Raw genomic sequence first — 21,056 nt, 5'->3', positions numbered from 1 at the left:
GGGCCACATTGACTGATTTGTGGCTGCATTGAGTTCACAAGCCACCCAATGATAGTGTAATTTTCTTGCATCCACTTCTCGTAGAATGGATCATCTTCTGGGGGAGTCTTCTTACTCCCATAAATGAACCCCCACTTTCCTCTACTACATACATGAATCTTTACTGATTGTGACCATGCCAGATAATTAGTTCCATCTAGTTTAACTGTGGTCACAGTCAATAAGGAATCACTTGGAGTCCCCTGAACCAGTCCATATTCAGCACCACTTTTGTTTTCAAACTCTGAGGAGCACATCATGTAAACACTCCAAATATGATTTCAGATGACTTCTACAAGTATACTGAATAAGGACAAGCAATAACTGAGTTCAGCCGACCACAAGGAGGCAACACACTGAGTTCAACCGACCACAAGAAGACTATACACTGAGTTCAGGCTTCAAGAAGTAATCAGAAACTCCTAGGCATTGTGCACTCAGTCGAAGTACCTTTTCAAAGTTGTACACTCAGCCAAGAAGAGTAAGTACCAATTGGTATTGCTGAATAGGCCTTTTCACAAACACAATGTGGGCAATAGAGACAACCCCACTGTCAAGGAAGAGAAAAGACCCCAAAAACAGTTCGTACAACCTCCTAAAACAGCCAAACAAGAGTAACAATACACAACCTTGTTACAAGGATGTTTCGGCAGGTTTTAACAGTCCAAGAAGAGAAAAACAGCCCAGAAATTTCTGGGTTAAACCAGATTTAATGCAGTCGAAGGTAGTACAAAACAGCTAGGATTTTCGGACACTTCAACAGTCCAAACACAGTGGAAGGTAATACAAAAAAGAACCAGAAAACTGAGCACAACTTACAGTTCAAGCTTCAACAGTCCAAACACAGTCGAGCTTCAAAACAGAACCAGAAAACTGAGCACAACTTACTGTTCGAGCTTCAACAGTCCAAACACAGTTGAGCTTCAAAACAGAACCGAGCTGTTCTCTTCCCCCCCCCCCCCCCCCCTTTTTTTTCTTCTTCCTGGTCACCGAACCCCTTCTCCAAGAGATTCTAGTCTTGGGCTCGTCCAATGACCTCCAAGAATCAGGCAGTACGTGACTAAGCCTCCAGCCCTAGGATATTCAAGTTCAGATACGCTCTAATACCATGAAGAAACTGAAGAGAGGAGAGTTGAGGGTTCTGCAATGAGGGCCTGAGAAGAGGATTTCGAACTCACCCTCTCTCAGCCCCCTAACACTGTTTTATTAGATATATTTGAATAATTACAAGGAGGCCCTTAGTTGGGCAAGAATTTACAAAGAACTTAATATTGACAGGATGGGCCAAAATAAGGCCCATTACAGAAAAGAAACAAAAATAATAAGAAGAATAAACAACCTATGGGCCATTCGGCCCATCTTCTCTACAAAGTTCCCTACTGCTGTAGTATCTGCAGTTCCTTCCAATTAAATGAAATTTCTTACCAATAAAGAAGGGGTAGGCTACAGTCTTGAATTAAAAATGACTAGAAGGTAACTAATCTTGCATTAAAAATGACTAGAAGGTAGGCTACAGTCTTGAATTTCTGATTGATGAATACTAAGGGCTACAAAGAGCAACTCTTTTAGAAAATAATCAATACCCATAGAAAACCATAATTTTGCTATAAACAATATGTAATTCAAACATTTTGGGCTCACTTATCAAATAACATCATAAATTATGGATCAAAGAGAAAAGACTTTGGATTTGGTATATATCATAAATAAACTAAAAATGCCAGAAATATCATGCATTACTAATAAAATAAACTAAATGACTTTGATATTATATATCATTAAAAAGTTAAAAATAACTAGAGACATGAACCTACAACTCTTCAGTAAATATAAAATACTTCAACCAACTTTGCTAATAAATGTGTACATGAAGTAATATTATCAGATTGGATTGGGATCTATCCATATTAGATCCAATTACAAATAGATCTGAAAATTAGGATTCATATTCAGTTCAGTTGTTTTGGGTTTCAAATCTGAACTTGGACAATCTGGTTCTGTTGGTAGCACTTATTACAAATACCATTGCCCAAAGCACAAAACATTGACATAATAATTCAAACATCATGGTATCAAATACACAATGTTGGGTATGGAAGGAATCATAAAAGTCTACAATGAGTACACTCACTAACATAATTCAAGGTAGGGTTGCCTCAGCCCCTACTCAGCCTACCCCTCCCAAGACCCCTGATAGCTGGGGCCAACATAGAGTAATAGACTTTGCAACCTTTATGGCCTTTTTCTATTGTCAAAGTTATCTGTATCATGTGGAATGTGGTTTTTCATGAACCACATTAGGGAGATCTGATGCTTGTTTTGCGAAAAACTTGACAATGTAATGTTGTCAATTATGCTAGATCAAAGGGGAAGTTCTCAATTAGATTCTCATTCAGTTTAATCAAGCTACACCTTAGAGAGGCATTTTCTGCCTTGAGTTCAGTTGTTCAAGTTTTTATTTTTTTGTCTATAAGATGCCATTGTCATGGTTTAAATGTTCACATATTTCCTAATATTTCTAGGACATATTTCCATTTCCATTGGTGCCAAGTTGCCAACACAAAGTATTACTGGAATCAACATATTCCCCAGAGTAAAATTACTGGCACCGTGTGGAGTACACATGATGGCATTATTACATAAGTTAGCAACAATGTTGTAGATATATGGAGTAGAAGCATCATTACCTGACTAATAGGCATGATTGCCACATCGAGCTAGCTCAAAATTCTTTTTATATATGAAATTAAATCTTAGTTTTTGGTGTAACAGATTATTTTGTTTATCTATTAGAATCATTTACACTTTCTGTGCTTTATCGCTGGTTTGGAACAGTGTTTCCACCTGATCTATAATTTTTATAAAATTTCCATATGACATTTCTGACATATCTGGCATGTTTCCTATATTTGGATAGCCAGCATTTCCACCAACACCAACATTTTGAACCTTGCTCATTGTTGATCATCTAAATAATAGGGGCTTGGAACTACATATAGATGCATTACATGAAAGTCAATGGAAGTTTTTTTTTTTTTTTTTTTTGTGTTTCCCTGAGTACCATTTTTCTGTTGGAAATCTTTTATTCTCTTTTCCAGAGCTCTTGGATTTTCCTTCCCTTGATTTAGGAAGTCATCCTCCCTTCTCCCAAGATTTCAAAGGATGGTAGTGGCTCTGTTCTCTGGTCCATGGTTTCATTTGCTATTTGTTAGGAGGTTTGGGACGAATAGAAAGAGATTTTTTATAATGGTCCAGAGAGGCCTTTGTTGCAGTTAGCTGAAGATGCAAATAGTCCTTTCATATGAATTGAGCTTTAGTGCTTAATGGCTTCAAGGACATAAATTAGAGAGATTCAATATTTACTTAAACACCATTTTGGGTGTGGAGGGTGGGATATTTTGAAGTTACTTAACTCTAGGCCCTTTTTGTATGTCTATTATTGATTAACTAAGGTAACAGCTAGGCTTTCTGGTAAAGTCTCTAATTGGTTGTAGCAGAGACCTGGGATTGAGTCCCACCCTCACCATGGTTGGGGGGGTTAGGGGTTTGGTAGAGGGCTACCGCTGTTGTGCATCCCATTTGCCTACCCAAAAAGAAAAAGTCATTATATATTAACCAAAGGTTTGGACTTGGATTTGGATTTGAATTCCAGTGCAACCTCAATTCTGTGGAACTGGAACAACTACTCTCTTGATGTCATTCCAATTTCTGCTATAAAGCTGCACTGTTCTAATTCTGTTCCAAGAGAAAAGGATCTGACTATAGAGCACGGATTCACAAAATTGATGATTTCAATTATGCTGCCAAATTTGACATAATAAAGTAGAAGAAAATGAAAGAAAGTGATTTTACCTGAGTCTGTTTACCCACACAACTGGGTCACAAGGTTCAGAAATCTGTCTCCACCTAACAGCCAATGAATATACATCTTGCCAAGGGATTAGGGAATGGCCTGAAGATCTATCCTCGGTAACACCATATGAAGTTGATGTTTCTGAGGAACTGCTGGTACTACAAGCACCACCTCTATTCTGGCAAGTCAAATTGATTTTTTCCTTTCTCCTGACTTTCTTACCATTTTTTGCTAGGCTTTTACTTGAATTCTTCCATTCTGCTCGCCAAGCTTTTGAGACCTTTTGTGCAATCTCAATAGCAGCTAATCCTGCCATACGGTGCTGGATAACATGTTTACACAATAAGTTGCAAGGTTTATTTTTGCCAATCAATTAGGGAAAAGAAGGCATGTATTTGTATTAAATAGATAAAAATACAAGATTAACAATCATGGGCAGACTTAACTACTAATAGGAAAACTAGTTAAATACCTGCTGACACAACTAATGGTGTAAGAATGCCTCAAATTATGAAGGCAAGATAACGGCTCTGTATTCGGGTCCAGTAGGAGTTGGAGATTCCTTAACAGCGGAAATCTTGGCACTACATCAAGGTGTAAAACTGGCCAAACAATTGGGGCTACAGCAGATTGAGGTAGAGGGAGATTTCAAATTGGTAATTGGGTGGATGCAATCAGAGCAACTGGGAATTTGGCAATATAGACAGCTGATAAGGGAAATTCTTAGCATAACAAGGGAGGTGGGTGTTTGTTTCAAGTGGGTAAGGACTGTAAGGGAGAGGAAATCATCAAGCAACTTCTTCAAGACAAAGAACTCCAATGCTTAGAGTCCATTTGATTAATTCCACAGGTGGGGAAGGAAAAAGGTTTACAAGGGGAAGTCGAATGGAAAGGTGGAGATTCTGAGGTTGGGGGATGAAAAATAAACAAAACATCGACTAGAGCGAAATCTCTGGAAATCATAGCTCAACTGAACAATGGGGTAGGTTTGGACTCTGGCTCTTCCACTTCTCCTCTTGCTTCTTTTACTTCTTCGGGTTTAGAAACTCCTGCAAGAGAAGGAGATAAAATGGGAGTTGGTTTTGAAGCTACAGATGAAAGGAGAAACAATGTGAGAAGGAAAAAAATCAGGGGAAGGCCAATGCAAGGTCTATAACAGGAAAAGGATAGTGGCGCAAGGAAGTTCAGGGGTTGGAATTAAAGGTTCAAAAACAAAGGACCAAAAGGAGTGTGGAGAGGTTACAAGCGAGGGAGAAGAGAAGAGAGTGGGGATCAAAATTGAAAAGGTTAATGGGGAAGACAATACTGAGAAAGGAAGGGTGAGTATTGACCAGATGATTGATAGACAGATGGAGATTGGGAAAGCTCTTGGCCTATTTTTCCTAAGAGGAAAAGGGGTAGTGAGGAAGGTAATAGAACATTTTGAGAGAAGCTAAAGGGAAGAACATAATAAAAAGAAAAATATTGGGGAAGGGGGAGAAGCATGGGAGAAGGAAGAAAGGGGGAAGAAGGAATAGTTGATGAAGAGTAGAGAGAGATTGCATGAAGGGTAGAGGTGGTAGTTGGGGGCTCTCTTTGAAGTTGAAGTCAATATCTTGGTATGGTAGGGGCTTGAGAGAGGAAATAAGTCGCACAGTAGAATCAAGAAAGCAGGGATGGTTTGGAGCTGCATTCCATCTGCAAGATATTGGAATTTTTGGAAGGAAAGAAGTAGAAGAATTATCGGAGCCAAAGCTGTGATTTTGGTATGGTCAATGGAAGCTGTCAGCAAACCTCTTGTTGCCCGGGCTCTAGTTCCAGACTAATGCAATCTATCCAAAGAAGTCTTGCTGCCCCTGCATTTATAGGTTCACAAACCTTTTTCCAGCTTACCAAATGGAAGTTGAAATCATCTTTCCAGCTTCTATCTTTTCCAGAGAAGTACCTGATTTTCTTTTCAAGTGTTTCTTATGCAGGGCGGTGTCTCTATATGCTACTTATTTAGAAATTATTCTCTAAAAACCTTTGTACCACTTACTTGCAATGGCCAGCATTGGCTTACACTTCTAGACTATTTTACATATCTTTGTTCTCACCCCAACCAAGAAGAGAAAGATCGTGTAAAGGTGTTTAAGTGCAGTTTGTTCTATGGTATGTCTGGGAGTAGACTGAAAATAGTGGCTGATCATGTAGGGGAAGTCTATTCTAATAAGGTATAAACTTTAAACAAATTGGTCAATTTCATCACTAATAGGTTTTCTTACTAGATCCAATCAGGGCCAACTTAGTTGAAGATGCAGTAGAAGGGATATCATGTTGCTAATTGTTTACCAGCAGAAAGATATTTCCAAGAAGTTGGTCTCCCTCATCAAATTTATGACAGTTCTAAGGCCAGCTATGTTGTATAGAGCAGAGTTATGGGCAGTCAAGAAACAACATGTCCAGAAAATGAACGTGGTAAAAATGGAAATTCTAAGATGGATGAATGGAAAAACTAGAAAGGATAGGATTAGGTATGAAGCTATCCAAAGGGACCTAGGAATAGCTCCAATAGGTGATAAAATGAGACAGTAGACTACGGTGGTTTGGGCATGTGCATAGAAGACCATCAACTGTGTCAGTTAGAACAAGTGATTTTGTTACACATCGAAGGGGCTAGAAGAGTTCAGAGTAGACCAAAAAAGGACATGGGTAGTAGTAAGGAATGATTTAAGCACTAATAATTTCACAGTGGATATGGCTTTAAATAGAACGGGTTGATGAAACAGGATTCATGTAGCCGACCCCATATAGTTGGCATAAGGCATGGATAATGATGATGATGGCCTCCCTTGTCACAATGCGTAGATTAAGAGTTTACAGCCAAAATTTGATAAGCATCATCAGGCACTACTGACAGTGTCTACCATCAACAATATGTAGGCCAGCCAACAGTGTCTATCAAGGTTCAGCAACATGCAGAAGTGCTCCTACAATTAATTATGTGTGGATATATTCTAGTTTCATTTGGTCCACTGCAGAAATTCCTTATCCGGTAAATGTGATACTCTCTTTCTCAAAAAGGAAAATTATACAAGAATGACAGTTAACCATCTATGCTTCTCTGTAGTTGTAGTAACTTTGAAGAAATATACTCCACAAACAAAGAACAATTTTGTTTGGTGCTAGGTTGAAAAGGATTAGGGTTCCTTCATTCGTCTTTGAAATTTTACTATTTTAACTAAATGGACAAAACTAATACTAATTCTAGATGAAGACAATGTAGATCCATTTGATTTTTAGATTGAGAATATCCAAACAGTAAGTTCAATGTATATCATATTTGTTCACATTTATTTTTTGGTGCAATACTTGATAATAATTGCTACAGATCCTCATCCAGCTACCACAAATTTATACAACATGAAATATGAACCAGAAACCAGAAAATTAAGGAAGTTTAATTGTTTTTATAGGTTAGATTTTCAGTTCAAAAGAAGACGTAAAATGCTTAAAATCCCACCAAAATAACAAATCATATTTCCACAATATTTGTTGAAATTAAATCACCTGACGCCTATTAGGTAAGAAGCCTGGACAATTATATTGGATCTTCTTGCCAATAGAATCTGCAGCTTGTAGGAGCATAGCCTTCTGTTTTGTAATAACACAATCTTGCTTCTTTAGGCTTCCCTTTCGCAAAGAATCACGAAGAGGAGGTTGTCTATAAACCCTTTCACACACATCCTTTGGATGCAATCTTTTGCACCAGTACTCCTGAAGAAAGTAGGTAATGAACACACAATCAAGTAATGAACATGCTTGAAACAAAATAGAAATAAAAAAATTACATAAATAAATAATAAAAATACTGATAATAATAATTGGAGGGAGAAATTTCCCTTTTTATAAAATATGTGGTATAAATTAAATGAAAAGCATCAAACCAATATAAAGTATATCCAGCAATTATATTCTTCAACCAATTTTATTAATATTGATGCTCACAAGTTACCAAGAAGACTGATAGAAGGACCATAGTTAAGGCACTAAGGTGAGACAGAGCCAAAGTGCCCAGCTTCAAACACCATTGCATGTTACCTAAAGCCTAAGCCTCAAATTTTGCGAGGCATACGCCTGATCCAAATAGCCTATTAAACTGGACAGTGATCAACACATCTGATAAAGTATCTGCTGATCTCCCCACCCACTGTACAGTGACCAACATATTCCTTGTCAACCAACTGAATTTCTTCATTTCATTCTTGTAGTGCCATATAGCCTCTTCAAGATTTTTCAACCAACCCACCGCCACTTTGGAATCCCCTTCGATTATTAGGTGTTGTACCCCCAGCTGGTTTGCAAATTGCACCCCTTGTACAGCAGCTAATAGCTCTGCCTTGATAGAGTCCCCAACTCCTAAGGGACCTGAGTAGAGCAACATAATCTCTCCCTTCTCATTTCTCAAAGCACCCCCATTCCAGATAATCCTGGATTACCCGTGCTACTTCCATCAAAGTTCAACTTCAATGAGCCTTCAGATGGAGGAAACCAGCTTGTAATTGCTTTGTCCTTTAGGGATGAACACCTCACTATTGCTGACCAATTTCTCCAAAGATCATTAAAAGAGAATTGATGAAAGATTTCCAAAGTCTTCAGCCAAGGTATTGCCCTATTCAGCACATAGTCTTTCAATTCCTGACTGTTCCTTTCCCTTTCTTGAAAAATTCTAGCATTCCTTTCTTCCCAAAGAGTCCAAATCAGGGCAGCGCGAGCACATCTCCACATAAGTCTCCCTTTTTTTGTAGGCCAAAAGAAAGTAAAATGGTTGAAGAGCATGCGAACTTCTGCTGGTAGACTCCAACTACTCCCAAACAACTTAAGTAGCCAAGCCCAAAGGTCTGCAAAAAAGGGACAAGATATTAGTAGGTGGTAACAATCCTCACTATGAGCTCTATAGAGGATACACCAATTGGGAGAAATACAGAGGAAAGGTCTTCTCTTTTGTAGGTTATCTAGAGTGTTTACTTTCCCATGGAATACTTCCCAACAAAATGCCATAATCTTTGGGGGAACTGGCCTGCACCAAATTTCCTTTGGCGGAAAGGATTGTTGAGTAGAATGTTGAGAGATGGACTTGAAGAAAGAAGCACAAGTAAAGGTTCCATTGGGTCTAGGAGTCCACACCCTTTTATCTGGCTTTGAGGAACCCAAACAAATTTGATTAAGACAACAAAGCAAGACATGGAGAGATTCAATTTCATCATTCCTTAGTCCTCTATGAAACCCAAAATCCCAATCAGGAGCTAAGGGTGTTCCCAGTGATGAGAAAAATTTTGAGACCACCTCTTTTTTATACAAAGAAACAGAAAATAGCAAAGGGAACAAGTCCTTTAAAGGGGTGTCCCCAACCCAGATCCTCCCAAAAGTGAACAGCGTTGTCAGAACAAACTTCATACCTGATAAATTTGAAGAATTGAGAAAGGGTGTTGTGAATGGCCTTCTAAGGTGCTGCTAGGTTAGCTTGCCTTGATACACCAGCATCCCATCCATTCTCTGATCTCCCATGAATGCTTCCTACCACGGCACCACCTCATGCCATAGCCTCTCACTTTCCAATGGCCATCGCCACAATAGAGCTTGATTTTTTTTAGTCACCCTTCCAAGTCCCAAATCCCCCTCTTCTTTACTTCCGTACACAATTTCCCAATTAACCAAATGATCCTTTTTTTCTTGTCCCGGCTCCCATAGGAAATCTCTCATCAATTTCTCCAGCTTCCTAGCTTCCCTAACTAGTATCCTAAAGATAGACAAAAAAAAAGGTAGGTAAGTTAGCCAAGGTAGCTCTTATTAAGGTAATTCTCCCTCCCAAAGAGATATAATTCCTCTTCCATGAAGCTAATCTCTTTTCAAACTTTTCTATCACTGGGGTCCAAAATCTACTCTCCCTAGGATTGGCCCCTAATGGAAGCCCTAAGCATGACAAATTTGCCAATCTCTTTTTGACCACTCTCAGTTACAAGCCATTTAGCACCATTAAAGAAGTTTTATATAGTAAAAAATATTCATATGAAGATATTTATAAATAGCTTATATTAAAAAATAAACCATATATCCAATTAGGTAAAGAAGAAATGTAATATGTCCTTCAAATCTGATATAAAACTGATAAAAAATAAGAAAAGTGAGAGAGAAAAGAAGGCTACAGCAGAACGAAAGAGGAAGATGGAGAAGAAGAGAAAGGAGAAGAGAGTTCGATGGGTTTCCCTCTCCCTTCACTATTCTTTTATTAATCTTAATAAATTATGCTAACTACAAGTCTGCCCTTTAAGTGGGCAGCCAGCAAAGCAAAAACTTAAAAGAAATTAAAAAGAAATTAGCAGGCCCATTAAGAAAAGGCCCATTAACTCATATAACAGACAAAACACTATTTGAACATAAAACAAATATTAGGGCCCATTCGGCCCAATCTCTCTACACTCCCCCTCAAGCTGAGCATAGATGTCAATCATGCCCAGCTTGCTTATATAGTGTGCCAACTTTCCTTTCGGAACACCTTTAGTCAAAACATCGGCCAATTGCTCTTTTGAAGTAATAAATGGCAAACAAACTTCCCCTTAAGCAACTTTCTCCCTTATGAAATGTCTATCAACCTCTACATGCTTAGTTCTATCATGCTGAACAGGATTATGTGTAATGTTGATACTTGTCAGGCATAGTTGTCGAGGTGGCGCCTAAGCGGGCACTATAAATTTTGTGTCTAAAATATTCATTTTGTGTGTTTATATACTAATTTCTTTTTATTATTTTCTTATTTGTTAGGGTTTAATCAATATAAACATTGCTAAATGCTGTATTGAACCCCCAAAGACTTATGAATAATTCTTAAGGAAATATGGTTATGGTACCTAGGGAACTACCCTAGGATCTATGTTTTCTACATAAAAAAATCCATCGCCTAGACGACTAAGCGACAAGGCGCCCCCTTGTCGCCTAGCCACGCCTTGGCGCCTTGAAAACTATGCTGCCTGGTTGTCACAATAGAGCATCATTGGCTTTTCATAGTCAATGCCCAACTCTCCCAAAAGTGATCTCAACCACAATAATTCTAACACTCCATGTGCCATTGCCTTGTACTCTACTTCAGCTGAGGATCTAGCAACTACAAACAGTTTCTTACTTCTCCATGAGACAATGTTCCCTACCACCAAAGCATAATATCCTGAAGTGGATCTCCTATCAACAATACATCCGGCCCAATCAGCATCACTGTATGCCTCTAGCTTCATGTGTCCATGCTTGTCAAATAGAATACCTTTCCCTGGAGTGCCTTTAAAGTAGCACAAAACTCTTTCTACAGCTGCTAAATGTGTATCTCTAGGAGAATGCAAAAAATGACTAATGACACTTACTGCATAGAAAATATCTAGCCGACTCATGCAGAGATATAACAACTTCCCGAGCGGTCTCTAGAACACTCCCCTATCAGTCAACAATTCACCATCAGTATCAGAATCAGAAAGCTTATTGTTTAGGTCTATAGGGGTGGAAGCTGGTTTAGCACCAAGTTTACCAATGTCTGCAAGGAGATCAAGAACATACTTGCGTTGAAAAATGACGATACCATCCTTAGATCTAGTAACTTCAATTCCCAAGAAGTATCTGAGATCCCCCAAATCTTTTATCTCAAATTCAGTGTTAAGAAATCTTTTGAGCTTAATCACTTCCTGAGTGTCATTACCCGTAACCACAATGTCATCAACATAAATAATCGGAAAAGTCACCAAAGAGTTACTTCTCTTCACAAACAAAGTATGGTCAGATCGAGTCTATGTATAACCAAAAGAAATAAGGGCAGCTTTGAATCTCTCAAACCATGCTCTAGCGGACTGTTTGAGACCATAAAGAGACTTCTTCAATTTACACACCTTCCCTTGCATTTCCTTTCCACACACGCTTGGAGGTAAAGTCATATAGACCTCTTCATGTAGGTCTCCATTCAAGAAGGCATTTTTGACATCAAACTGGTGAAGGGACCAATCAAAAGTGGTAGCTAGAGACAATAAAACTTGAACTAGTCATTTTAGCCACAGGAGCAAAAGTCTCAAGGTAATCAATACCATACATCTGAGTGTAATCCTTAGCAACCAATCGAGCGTTAAACCTCTCAAGAGTGCCATCAAAATTATATTTGATACTGAATATCCATTTACAACCCATTGGTTCCTTCCCTTCAAGCAAATCCACAATATCCCAGGTATGGTTCTTATGCAAAGCATCTAGCTCAGTCATCATAGCATTCCTCCATTCAAGTCTGGATAAGGCTTCTGGTATAGACTTGTGAATCACATGGGTAGAAACAGAGGCAAGAAAAGAATAATAGGTAGAAGATAGAAGATTGTAGGACAAATGTTTAGAGATACAATGTGCTGTACACTTCCGCTTGCCTTTGCGAAGGGCAATAGGAAGGTCAAGGTCTGGGAAAGTAGCAGATGGGTCAGAGGAAGGCTGACTTCTTACCTCAGTAGTGATGGGAGGTGCAAGAGGCTCTGATGAAGGAGTGGAAACAACTTTCCCATGCCTGAATCGTTGTCTTTGGTACCACCTTTGGAGAACAAGATGTGAGGAAAATATAGGTGGATGAGCTGGGGGAGGAGGGGGAGCAGGAACGTGTGAGGTAGACACAGTGGAAGGAGAGGCAATAGAAGAAGATGACTCAAAAGGAACTGGAAGAGGAACAACTGGACACATAGCAAATGGTTCCATAGAATGCTCCCCCTTAGGAGGAATACCAAAGAAAGGAATATACTCAACAAAAGTGACATCCTTAGAGACAAAGTGGGTGCCACGAACTGGATCAAAACAACAATATCTCTTCTCTGTGGAGGCATGCACTAGAAATGCACTTATGTGCCTTAGGCTCAAATTTGTGTCTCTGATGATTATGAACATGTACATAGCAGGTGCACCGAAAAACTCGAAGAGGAAAAGAAAAGAGATCCTCATCCGAAAAGAGAAGGCTAAATGGGGTCTTGAAACCCATAACCCGACGAGGCATATGGTTAATAAAAAAAGTGGCAGTAAGGACAACATCCCCCCAAATTTAATAGGAACATGAAATGCAAAAAGGAGGCATCTAGCAACCTTGACCACATGGAAGTTCTTCCTTTCCGCTACACTCCATTCTATTATGGAGTGTAGGAACAAGAACTCTGATGAATAACCCCAAAGGTCTCAAAGTAGGATGAGAGGTTCTTCTCAAAATATTCTTTAGCATTATCAAATCGGAATATTTTGATCCGAGTATTAAACTGGGTAAGTTCATTAAATTTTTGCACAATAGTTGGTACTTCATCCCGGGATCTCATGAGATAAATCCAAGCATAGCGAGAATAATCTTCAATAAAGAGGATAAAATACTTGTAACACCCTCCCCCCCCCCAATAGTAGGCAAATGATATGGTCCCCACACATTAGAGTGCAAAATATGAAAACGAGAAATAAATCTTTTATTGCTTATTGAATAAGAATGTCTAATGTTTTTCAAGTTCACAAGACTCACAATGAAGACTCGATAAAGGCACTCCCTTAAACATATTGGGAAACAAATGGCTCAAGGCAGGAAAAGGTAAATGATCGAACTATAAATGACATAACATGACCCTAACAAAACAGACTCCAAAGCAACTCCATTAGGTGGTCCAAGACTCCTATCAGGTGTGTCCAGCAAGTATATTCTATTCGCCTCATAGCCACTCCCAATCGTCCTCTGGGATTTCAAGTCTTAGAAAACACAATGGGTAGGAGAAAAGGTTATGCTATAGTTCATGAATTTAGTTAAGCTACTAACAGATAAAAGATTGGTATTAAGCTTAGGGACATGAAGAACAGAGGATCAAACAAGTGTGCCAGAGACCTTGATATCTCCTTTGCCAAAGATGGGAGCAAGAGAGCCATCAGCAAGGGATATCTTCTCTCTACCAGAGAGGAGCTGATATGAACAAAAGAGGTTAGACAAACTGGTCGTATGGTCAAATGTGAAAGATGAGGTGTTGCCTGAAGGTTTGGATGTTGAAATAGTGGTCTCCAGGTGATTAAGTAACCTCCCATACTTTTCAAACTCTGCCTTTACTGCTGGTAGCTAATCTTTCTTCACTTTCCTTGTTTCCACCCTCAGGCACTGTGGCAACATTAGCATTCTTAGGCTTCCTAGTTTGACCATTCTTCTTAAAATTGTTGTTATTATTGTTGTTCTGAAACCTGTCCGGGAGAAGATCTAGATGAAGTTTCCAACAAGTGTCCTTAGTATGCTTCGGCTTCTTGTAGTATTCACATATTACTTCCTTCTTCTTAATCAGCCCCTTCGACTTTATTCCACCCTGTTTCGTTCCACCAGTTCTCTAAATGTCTTTGCATCTTTAGTACTCTTCCATACAACTGTCTCCATAACATCAATTTCTTGCCATAGTGACTTCAACATAGAGTAATAAACTGTTACACTCTTCTCCCCGTCTCAGATTGCTCACATCACTCTAAAACTTATAGGCTCTTTCAACATTTAACTTCTGTGAATATGTTTCTATAACACTATCCCAAATCTCCTTGGTTGAGGTCATCCAGAGGTAATGCTGACTTATATAGGGCTGCATAGAGTTGACCAATCACCTAATCACTGTGTAGTTCTCTTGCATCCATTTCTCATATGTAGGGTCTATCCCTGGAGGTTTCACCTTACTACCTGTGAGACGCCCTAGTTTACCTCTACTGCAAATGTAAATCCGTATGGACTATGCCCAGGCAAGATAATTAGTTCTATCTAGTTTAATTGTGGTCACACCAGTCAAAAAGGAACCTACCGGACCAACCCCGGATACCCGCATTTGCTTCATTTCACTTCCAAATTGTTCCATTGATCAAACGAAAATCAAACTAGTTTTTCAGTCTTTATAGACCTAACCGAGGTCAGTACAGTACCTGGAGATTCAAAAACTAGATTTTCATTGCACTTGGCTATCGGGAAGGAAGAGAGAAGTAGTCGCTCCTACCAAAGCTTCCCAACCTTCTTCAAATCTCAACCGCACACTTCTGGGGATCAAACTACACCTCCCAAGACCTAAGCGCCACACCCAATCCTTCTCCTTAACCTATAACTTGAAATCTCTCTAGTCGGCTAGGGTTTTGGGCAGAAAAATTACAGCTTCAATTCCTGGCAATTTTAGGCCAGATTCTAACACTCCAAACCCTCTACAAACTAGGCAAATAGTCCTCTAATTGATCAGAAACTTATCTCTCCATATATTCTTCTAACCGAAGGGTGTATGGGAAAAAAAAAAAAAGAGAGAAAAGAAAGAGGAAGAACTGCTTTGATACCAAGATGTGAATCTGTCCTTCAAATCTGATATAAAACTGATAAAAAATAAGAAAAGTGGGGGAGAAAAGAAGGCTACAGCAGAATAGAAGAGGAAGATGGAGAAGAAGAAGAGTGTTCGATGGGTTTCTCTCTCCCTTCACTAATCTTAATAAATTATGATAATTACAAGTCTGCCCTTTAAGTGGGCGGCCAGCAAAGCAAGAACTTAGAAGAAATTAAAAAGAGATTAACAGGCCCATTAACTCATAAAACAGACAGAGCACTACTTAAACATAAAACAAATATTAGGGCCCATTCGGCCCAGTCTCTCTACAAGAAGGTTATAAACAAAATAAAAAATAAATTTTCAAAAACAAAGGATTTACATTAAAAAGAATATATATGTAATAAAAAGGACAAATATAATTTGACTACAAAGAAAAAAATTCTAATCTAAAGTACACATATACAGATTGAACCTAAAAAATAGTACTCTGAAATACCTGGCATGGCTAGATGGAAAAGGCGACATTGACTTGCGAACTAAAGCAGCAATTAAGTAGATTCCATCTCGAATAAATGGAGCCTAGTTCTCAATTGAAACAAGTATTCATTGACATATGTTACCTTAAAGATGGGATCAATATCCTCATCAATATCAAACCAGCAGAATTCGCTATTGATCTTAGAAGCAGTGTAGAGAGCAATTTCTTTCTGCATGTAAAGTTGCATATGAAATGCTGAGCAAAAATATCTGTAAACTTCAAGGTTAACAATCAAAATGATACCATTCCAAAGAAAAGTAAAAAAATGCAATGACAAAGTGGAGAAAAGAAAGTGCACAAATATTTATGCAGAAAATGATAAAAAAATTGATAGATGGGGAAAAGGCAAATTAGTACACAGTTTTAAAGAACAAAGAAAATTCATAAACATCAAGCTCTGAAATGCACTATTTATTTAAAGTGGAGAAAAACCACCATGCATGATATTCAAATATTTATAACATAATGGCATGACAGCAACAATAATTTTAGTGCTGAGATGCAAAATTTGAAAATATACTTGGGTAAAAAAGCTCATTTCGATTAAAGCAACTAAAATTTTAAACCCAAGCTATATACCTATTACCAACCTGGATCAACATGAAGCCCAAACAGAGGCAAAAGTTCAGAGAGGCAAGAAAGTTGTATGCAATTTTCTTTGGATACATGGATCAGCAAATGGGATGGCCAAAACTAGCAAGAAAGAGGACCAGTAAGAGCAAACTTTTTGTGGTGTCACAGACACTGATGGAGATTTGATGTAATGTAAACAGAACCTTTTAAAAGCTAAGGCAGGGAACCATGTGAATATGATGATGGGCTGGGTATTGCTTGTGCCCTTTGTAATGACTATCTTACAATTAATTAACAAAATTAATGTAAGTTGCCAATAAAAATCAAGATGTATACCCATGAGAGAAGTTAAAGAGTTGGCTAAATAATTAGTAGATCTCCTGATCCAGCTGAATGAGATGTTCCCACTGTGGCCAATTATCTAGTCTGTTCAGTACAATGGCATTAAACTGAAAAACCCTCTCCATCATCTCTTAACCTCACTATGACTTGAGAACCCTCCACAACATGTGTGGTATATCCTAGAACATAAATCAGCCACAAAGCTCATAAAAATCACAGTAACTCAAACCTTACTGAGCCTCCATTCCCCACCACCGCCAGTCCTGACTACACCTACACAATCTCCTATTCTGACTCCTAAAAATGCCACCAATGCCAGAGTGGAGGCTGCGTTACAGGTCAACCAGTCCAACCAGATAAAACCAGTGTTTTAAAAACCGACCCGGAGGCTGAACCGTTTCCCTCCAGGTCATGGGTCACCAGTGACACGTCAATATATAATATATGCATGTATACACACACATTATTCAGAATATATAATTATATTCTACATATAACATATATATTTTGTTATTTTGGGTTTAACTTTTTATACTAAAAAATAAGATTTGAGAGCAAAAAAAAGTGTTTTTTGGCAAAAATAGTGGATCAAGGCTCCTTTTGATAACTGAACGCAAAGTTATGACCTCCGGAGTTTTCTTATAATTTGTATTTTGTAACCTGTAACCCACTGGTTGTGTCAAGTGGGTCATTGAGACTCAGTGATTTAGAAGACATGCTTAGGCACACAGGTGAGGCACATCTCAAGGACTACGCCTTGCCCAGACCCAGGTGCAGCACCTTTACAAAGGCATGTGCCTGGTGCACCCTGCACCTCAGCCCAGGAGTGTGCCTTTGTTAAAGTTTGCACTTTTTACCTTTTTGTTAAGCATGGCAGTTGGGCCGGGGGCTCTGCCCCCAGACCCCCCTCCCCCCCTTTTACTAATGCTGTTCATTCCTTTTTAAAAGATAAAGAACTATAATTAAAATTAAAAACCAATCTTTTATGAATGACATAAGAACTCAAGACCCTAGCATGGACACATTGCCACAAGGGGCTCAATACAAAGCAGCTTGTAGAACTAGGGTAAAGCAATTAGGAAGAAATAAAGAGATTGAAAGATTTACATGCTTGAATGTGTTTATGTTATGTTTATTATTTTAATTTGAACTAATAGGCTTTTTAAAACATTTAGTTTAAAATTTAAGTACACATTTTTATTAATCTATTTTTAATATTTTTTAAATTTTTAGCAATTTCATTTTTCTTCAAAAATTTTAAAAAATTTGCATCTCACTTCAAAAGGTTTGTGCCTCACCTTGCACCTTGTACCTCGGGTGCAAAAAGCCCCTTGCACATTTTTTGCTCTTGCGCTTTTAAAACACTGGGTTGAGAACATCGAATAGAACAGTTAAAACCCCATACAACTTGGTCCTCCCAAGCCCCTGCCTGGAAAGACCATCAGCCAAGTAAGCAAGCTTTTGCTTCTATATACTAACACCAAAATGGAACTCTCTGAGACTTTTCAACCAAGAAAGATAAGGTAAAATGCCTGAGAAAAGTCTAAAATTTTGACAAAGCATTATATGTGCTATAAATCACACACCTGATAAAATGCCAAACATTGAAGCACAAATTTCTCCATAGAATCTAGTTCTAAATCCAACACAGCATCATAGTCCTTGACCTGTAACAATTGCATCTAATTTAAGCAATAAGAAACAGAAGACCAATAAATGTCATAATAACAGTAAAAGGACACCAATAATACTAAAAGGCCATCCAATACCGCATCTCTATATTCTCCTACTGCATGGTAACAAGAACCCCGTAAATACAAGCACTCAATGTTTGAGTTCTCAATGCTTAAACCAAGGGATAAATCCTTTATAGCATTCCTGCGACAAACAATCACCAATAATCACAAAATTTTTGTGCTGAAGGAGAGAATAAGATAGAATAAATTTATGCACTAGACCATAAGCATCAGATAGAATAAATTCCTTTTAGCTTCTAGTGTTAGTAAGACCATAAATTCCTAATAGACAGCTGTTTTTATAAAAAGGTAAAGTTTTAAATAAACCAACCAACAATAACAACAATCCAGGGCAGGCACAAGAAGATGCCTCCTCCAGGAGATGCCTACTGTAACATAACTAGTTTGGTAAAACATCAAAGATTCAATCACTTCTTTCAATGGAAATAGATTTATCCAGGACTAATCAAGTATAAGAAGGGTGCAGTTACCAAGAAGAAAAGTTTAGAAGATGTGTTTTGATATAAAACCTGTGTAAGAAAGAGGAAAAGAAAGAGAAGAGAAGGTTTGTGCAGAGAAGAAAAGAGGAGAGAAATTGAAGAGAATGGGAGAAGCCAAAAATTAGGTCTGACCGCCCCTTTCACTAGATTATATAGTCACAAATAAAAACGGAATACAAAGACAAGTATGCCCTTAGTAAGTCGGCTACTTGTAAAAACTAAATAAACACTTATAACTTAAACATAAACTAATGGGCCTTGGGCCCAATAACTCCGTAACTATGCTATGTAAATAAAAACAAGTGATATCAGCCCAAAACAATAACCAACAGTTATCTCCTCAATAGAAAGCAGTGAAGCCTTTCCAACTCCTTCATCTGGCCCCGACCCCTTATTAAATTGGTCCCCCATGTGACCTTTCGTCTCTTGCTCCCCTCCTATATTAACTTCTAAGCCACATGTGCCACTTTCAATTACTTATTTAGCCAGCTTTGAGTGGTCCCCACTCCCCAGAGTCAGCCCTCTCCACCTTCCCAATGTCTCAAAACTCAATCAGCCCCAACCCACTGCCCCCACTCTTATTATTAGCAACTTTTGTTCCAAAAATGCCCTCACCTTCAACCTCTCACTCAACTTTTATTTGGAGCCCAATCGACTTCCTCAGCTTCGGACCAGTCGATGCAAAGATATTACACCACTTTGTCCATGCAACCATGTTTTCAAGCCATCTACCAGGGTAAGACCCTTCAACCACCACTCTTAAGTCATACAGTTCTCAACCGTAATGAAGCAATAAAGAATCAAGAACAAGGTGGGCTTCCTCTACCTGAATTAGGATACGCACAGAAAAGAGGTTTTTCCAAGCAATGGTTCTTGAATCAACAAAGCATAAACTACCACACATTTCTCAAATTGTCCTGAGCGTTTGAAAACTCCATGCGTGCAGAGGGATGCCAAAAAAATTTATCCAGACAAAACTTGAGGGCCCCAAGTTTCTTAGAGCCCCAACAAGAGGGTTCCATCTTCCCAACCTTAACTCTGGATAGCGTATTTGATCTTGTTCACGATTAAGAACATCCAGAGTTTCATCTTTGCTACTAAATGCAAAAAGAAAAGAAACTACATTAAGTCTCCTCACCTGGAAAGGCTCATTCAGTTTCCATTCAGCCAAAGCCCAAGCCCAAATCTCTTCCACAACTGGTTCAGCATTGACAAAATGCACTACCAAACTTCTATTTAGCAACCTGAGCCTATCAAAAGTTCCTTCAGTTGAACTCACAAACACCACTCTCATATTGTACCCCTTGTGGGTTCGAGCATACTTCGCATCCCTCCAAATTTTCAAGGAAACCTGAGACCTCAAACAAACAAAATGGAGCTCCTTGTTTCTTAAATGGGTTTTTGACCTGTACAGTAACTGGCTTGTTATCAAACATTGGCCAAGGCAAGGCCTGTTAAGAAATCTCACCAAAATGATCTTCTCACCTACTGTCAATCAAAAATCTATCCAATTTGGATAAAGATGGGCATGATCTCAAACTGCTCCATGTGAATTTTTCTCCATGAAGCGACAAATCCACGAGATTCTATCCATCTCCAAAATCCACCCTTTCCTGAGCCAACTGGAAACCACCATTTTTATCCATGTGCAGGCAATCTCTTACTGTATCTGGGAGTTAAAAGTATCCCTTATGTACTTTTATTGCCCTACCATACTAATGAACTGTACTTCATATTTCTCAAGAAATAAAAAAAAAAAAGCAAAATCATATTTTTACAAGCAGCCCAATGAAATATTGTACTTTCTATGATCCATCTTTTTTCTTTGGATCCTGGCTTGGCTAGGGGATCTTTTCTTGTTATCCTTGTCAGAGCCATGATCTTTAGGTGGATCTTTTCTTGCACATCCTTTTATAACAATTTATAAATTTAATATGATTAATCACTACCTGTCAAGAAAAATAATGGGGTTTGCAGGTCAGTTGCTAACCAGAACAACCAAGAACAGAAGAGACAATAGAAATCAGAAGAGACCGTTACAACCAAGAACAGCTAACCAGCTGACAATACAAACAAAGCTATATATTGAGATTTGAGAATTACAAATCAGAACCTGGCCCAGCAATACCCCACAAAAACCATTGGTTAGAGGCCCCTGCC

The 21,056-nt window shown here is 38.5% G+C and overlaps 1 protein-coding gene across 4 annotated transcripts in view; it reads right to left on the bottom strand.

Annotated features, from left to right (window-relative positions):
- Positions 1-21,056, bottom strand: part of SRFR1 (Tetratricopeptide repeat (TPR)-like superfamily protein) — a 78,179-nt gene that overhangs the window by 12,247 nt on the left and 44,876 nt on the right. For 2 of the 4 annotated variants that reach the window (XM_088947832.1, XM_088947831.1), the window contains exons 12-17: positions 18,430-18,538; positions 18,247-18,327; positions 17,959-18,024; positions 15,828-15,914; positions 7,421-7,627; positions 3,892-4,214 (exon numbers count right to left, since the gene is read on the bottom strand). In XM_088947832.1, the coding sequence (XP_088803958.1) occupies positions 3,892-4,214; positions 7,421-7,627; positions 15,828-15,914; positions 17,959-18,024; positions 18,247-18,327; positions 18,430-18,538 (873 nt within the window). The remainder of the gene's footprint in view (positions 1-3,891; positions 4,215-7,420; positions 7,628-15,827; positions 15,915-17,958; positions 18,025-18,246; positions 18,328-18,429; positions 18,539-21,056) is intronic. The other 2 variants (XM_088947834.1, XM_088947833.1) reach the window with 1 other exon arrangement.

Source organism: Nelumbo lutea, chromosome 5 (genome assembly GCF_056320005.1).
Source record: "Nelumbo lutea isolate HS-2025 chromosome 5, American lotus-T2T, whole genome shotgun sequence".
Lineage (NCBI taxonomy): Eukaryota > Viridiplantae > Streptophyta > Magnoliopsida > Proteales > Nelumbonaceae > Nelumbo > Nelumbo lutea.
Note: the sequence above shows the minus strand (reverse complement) of the source record. Positions and strands in the feature narration are given on the sequence as shown.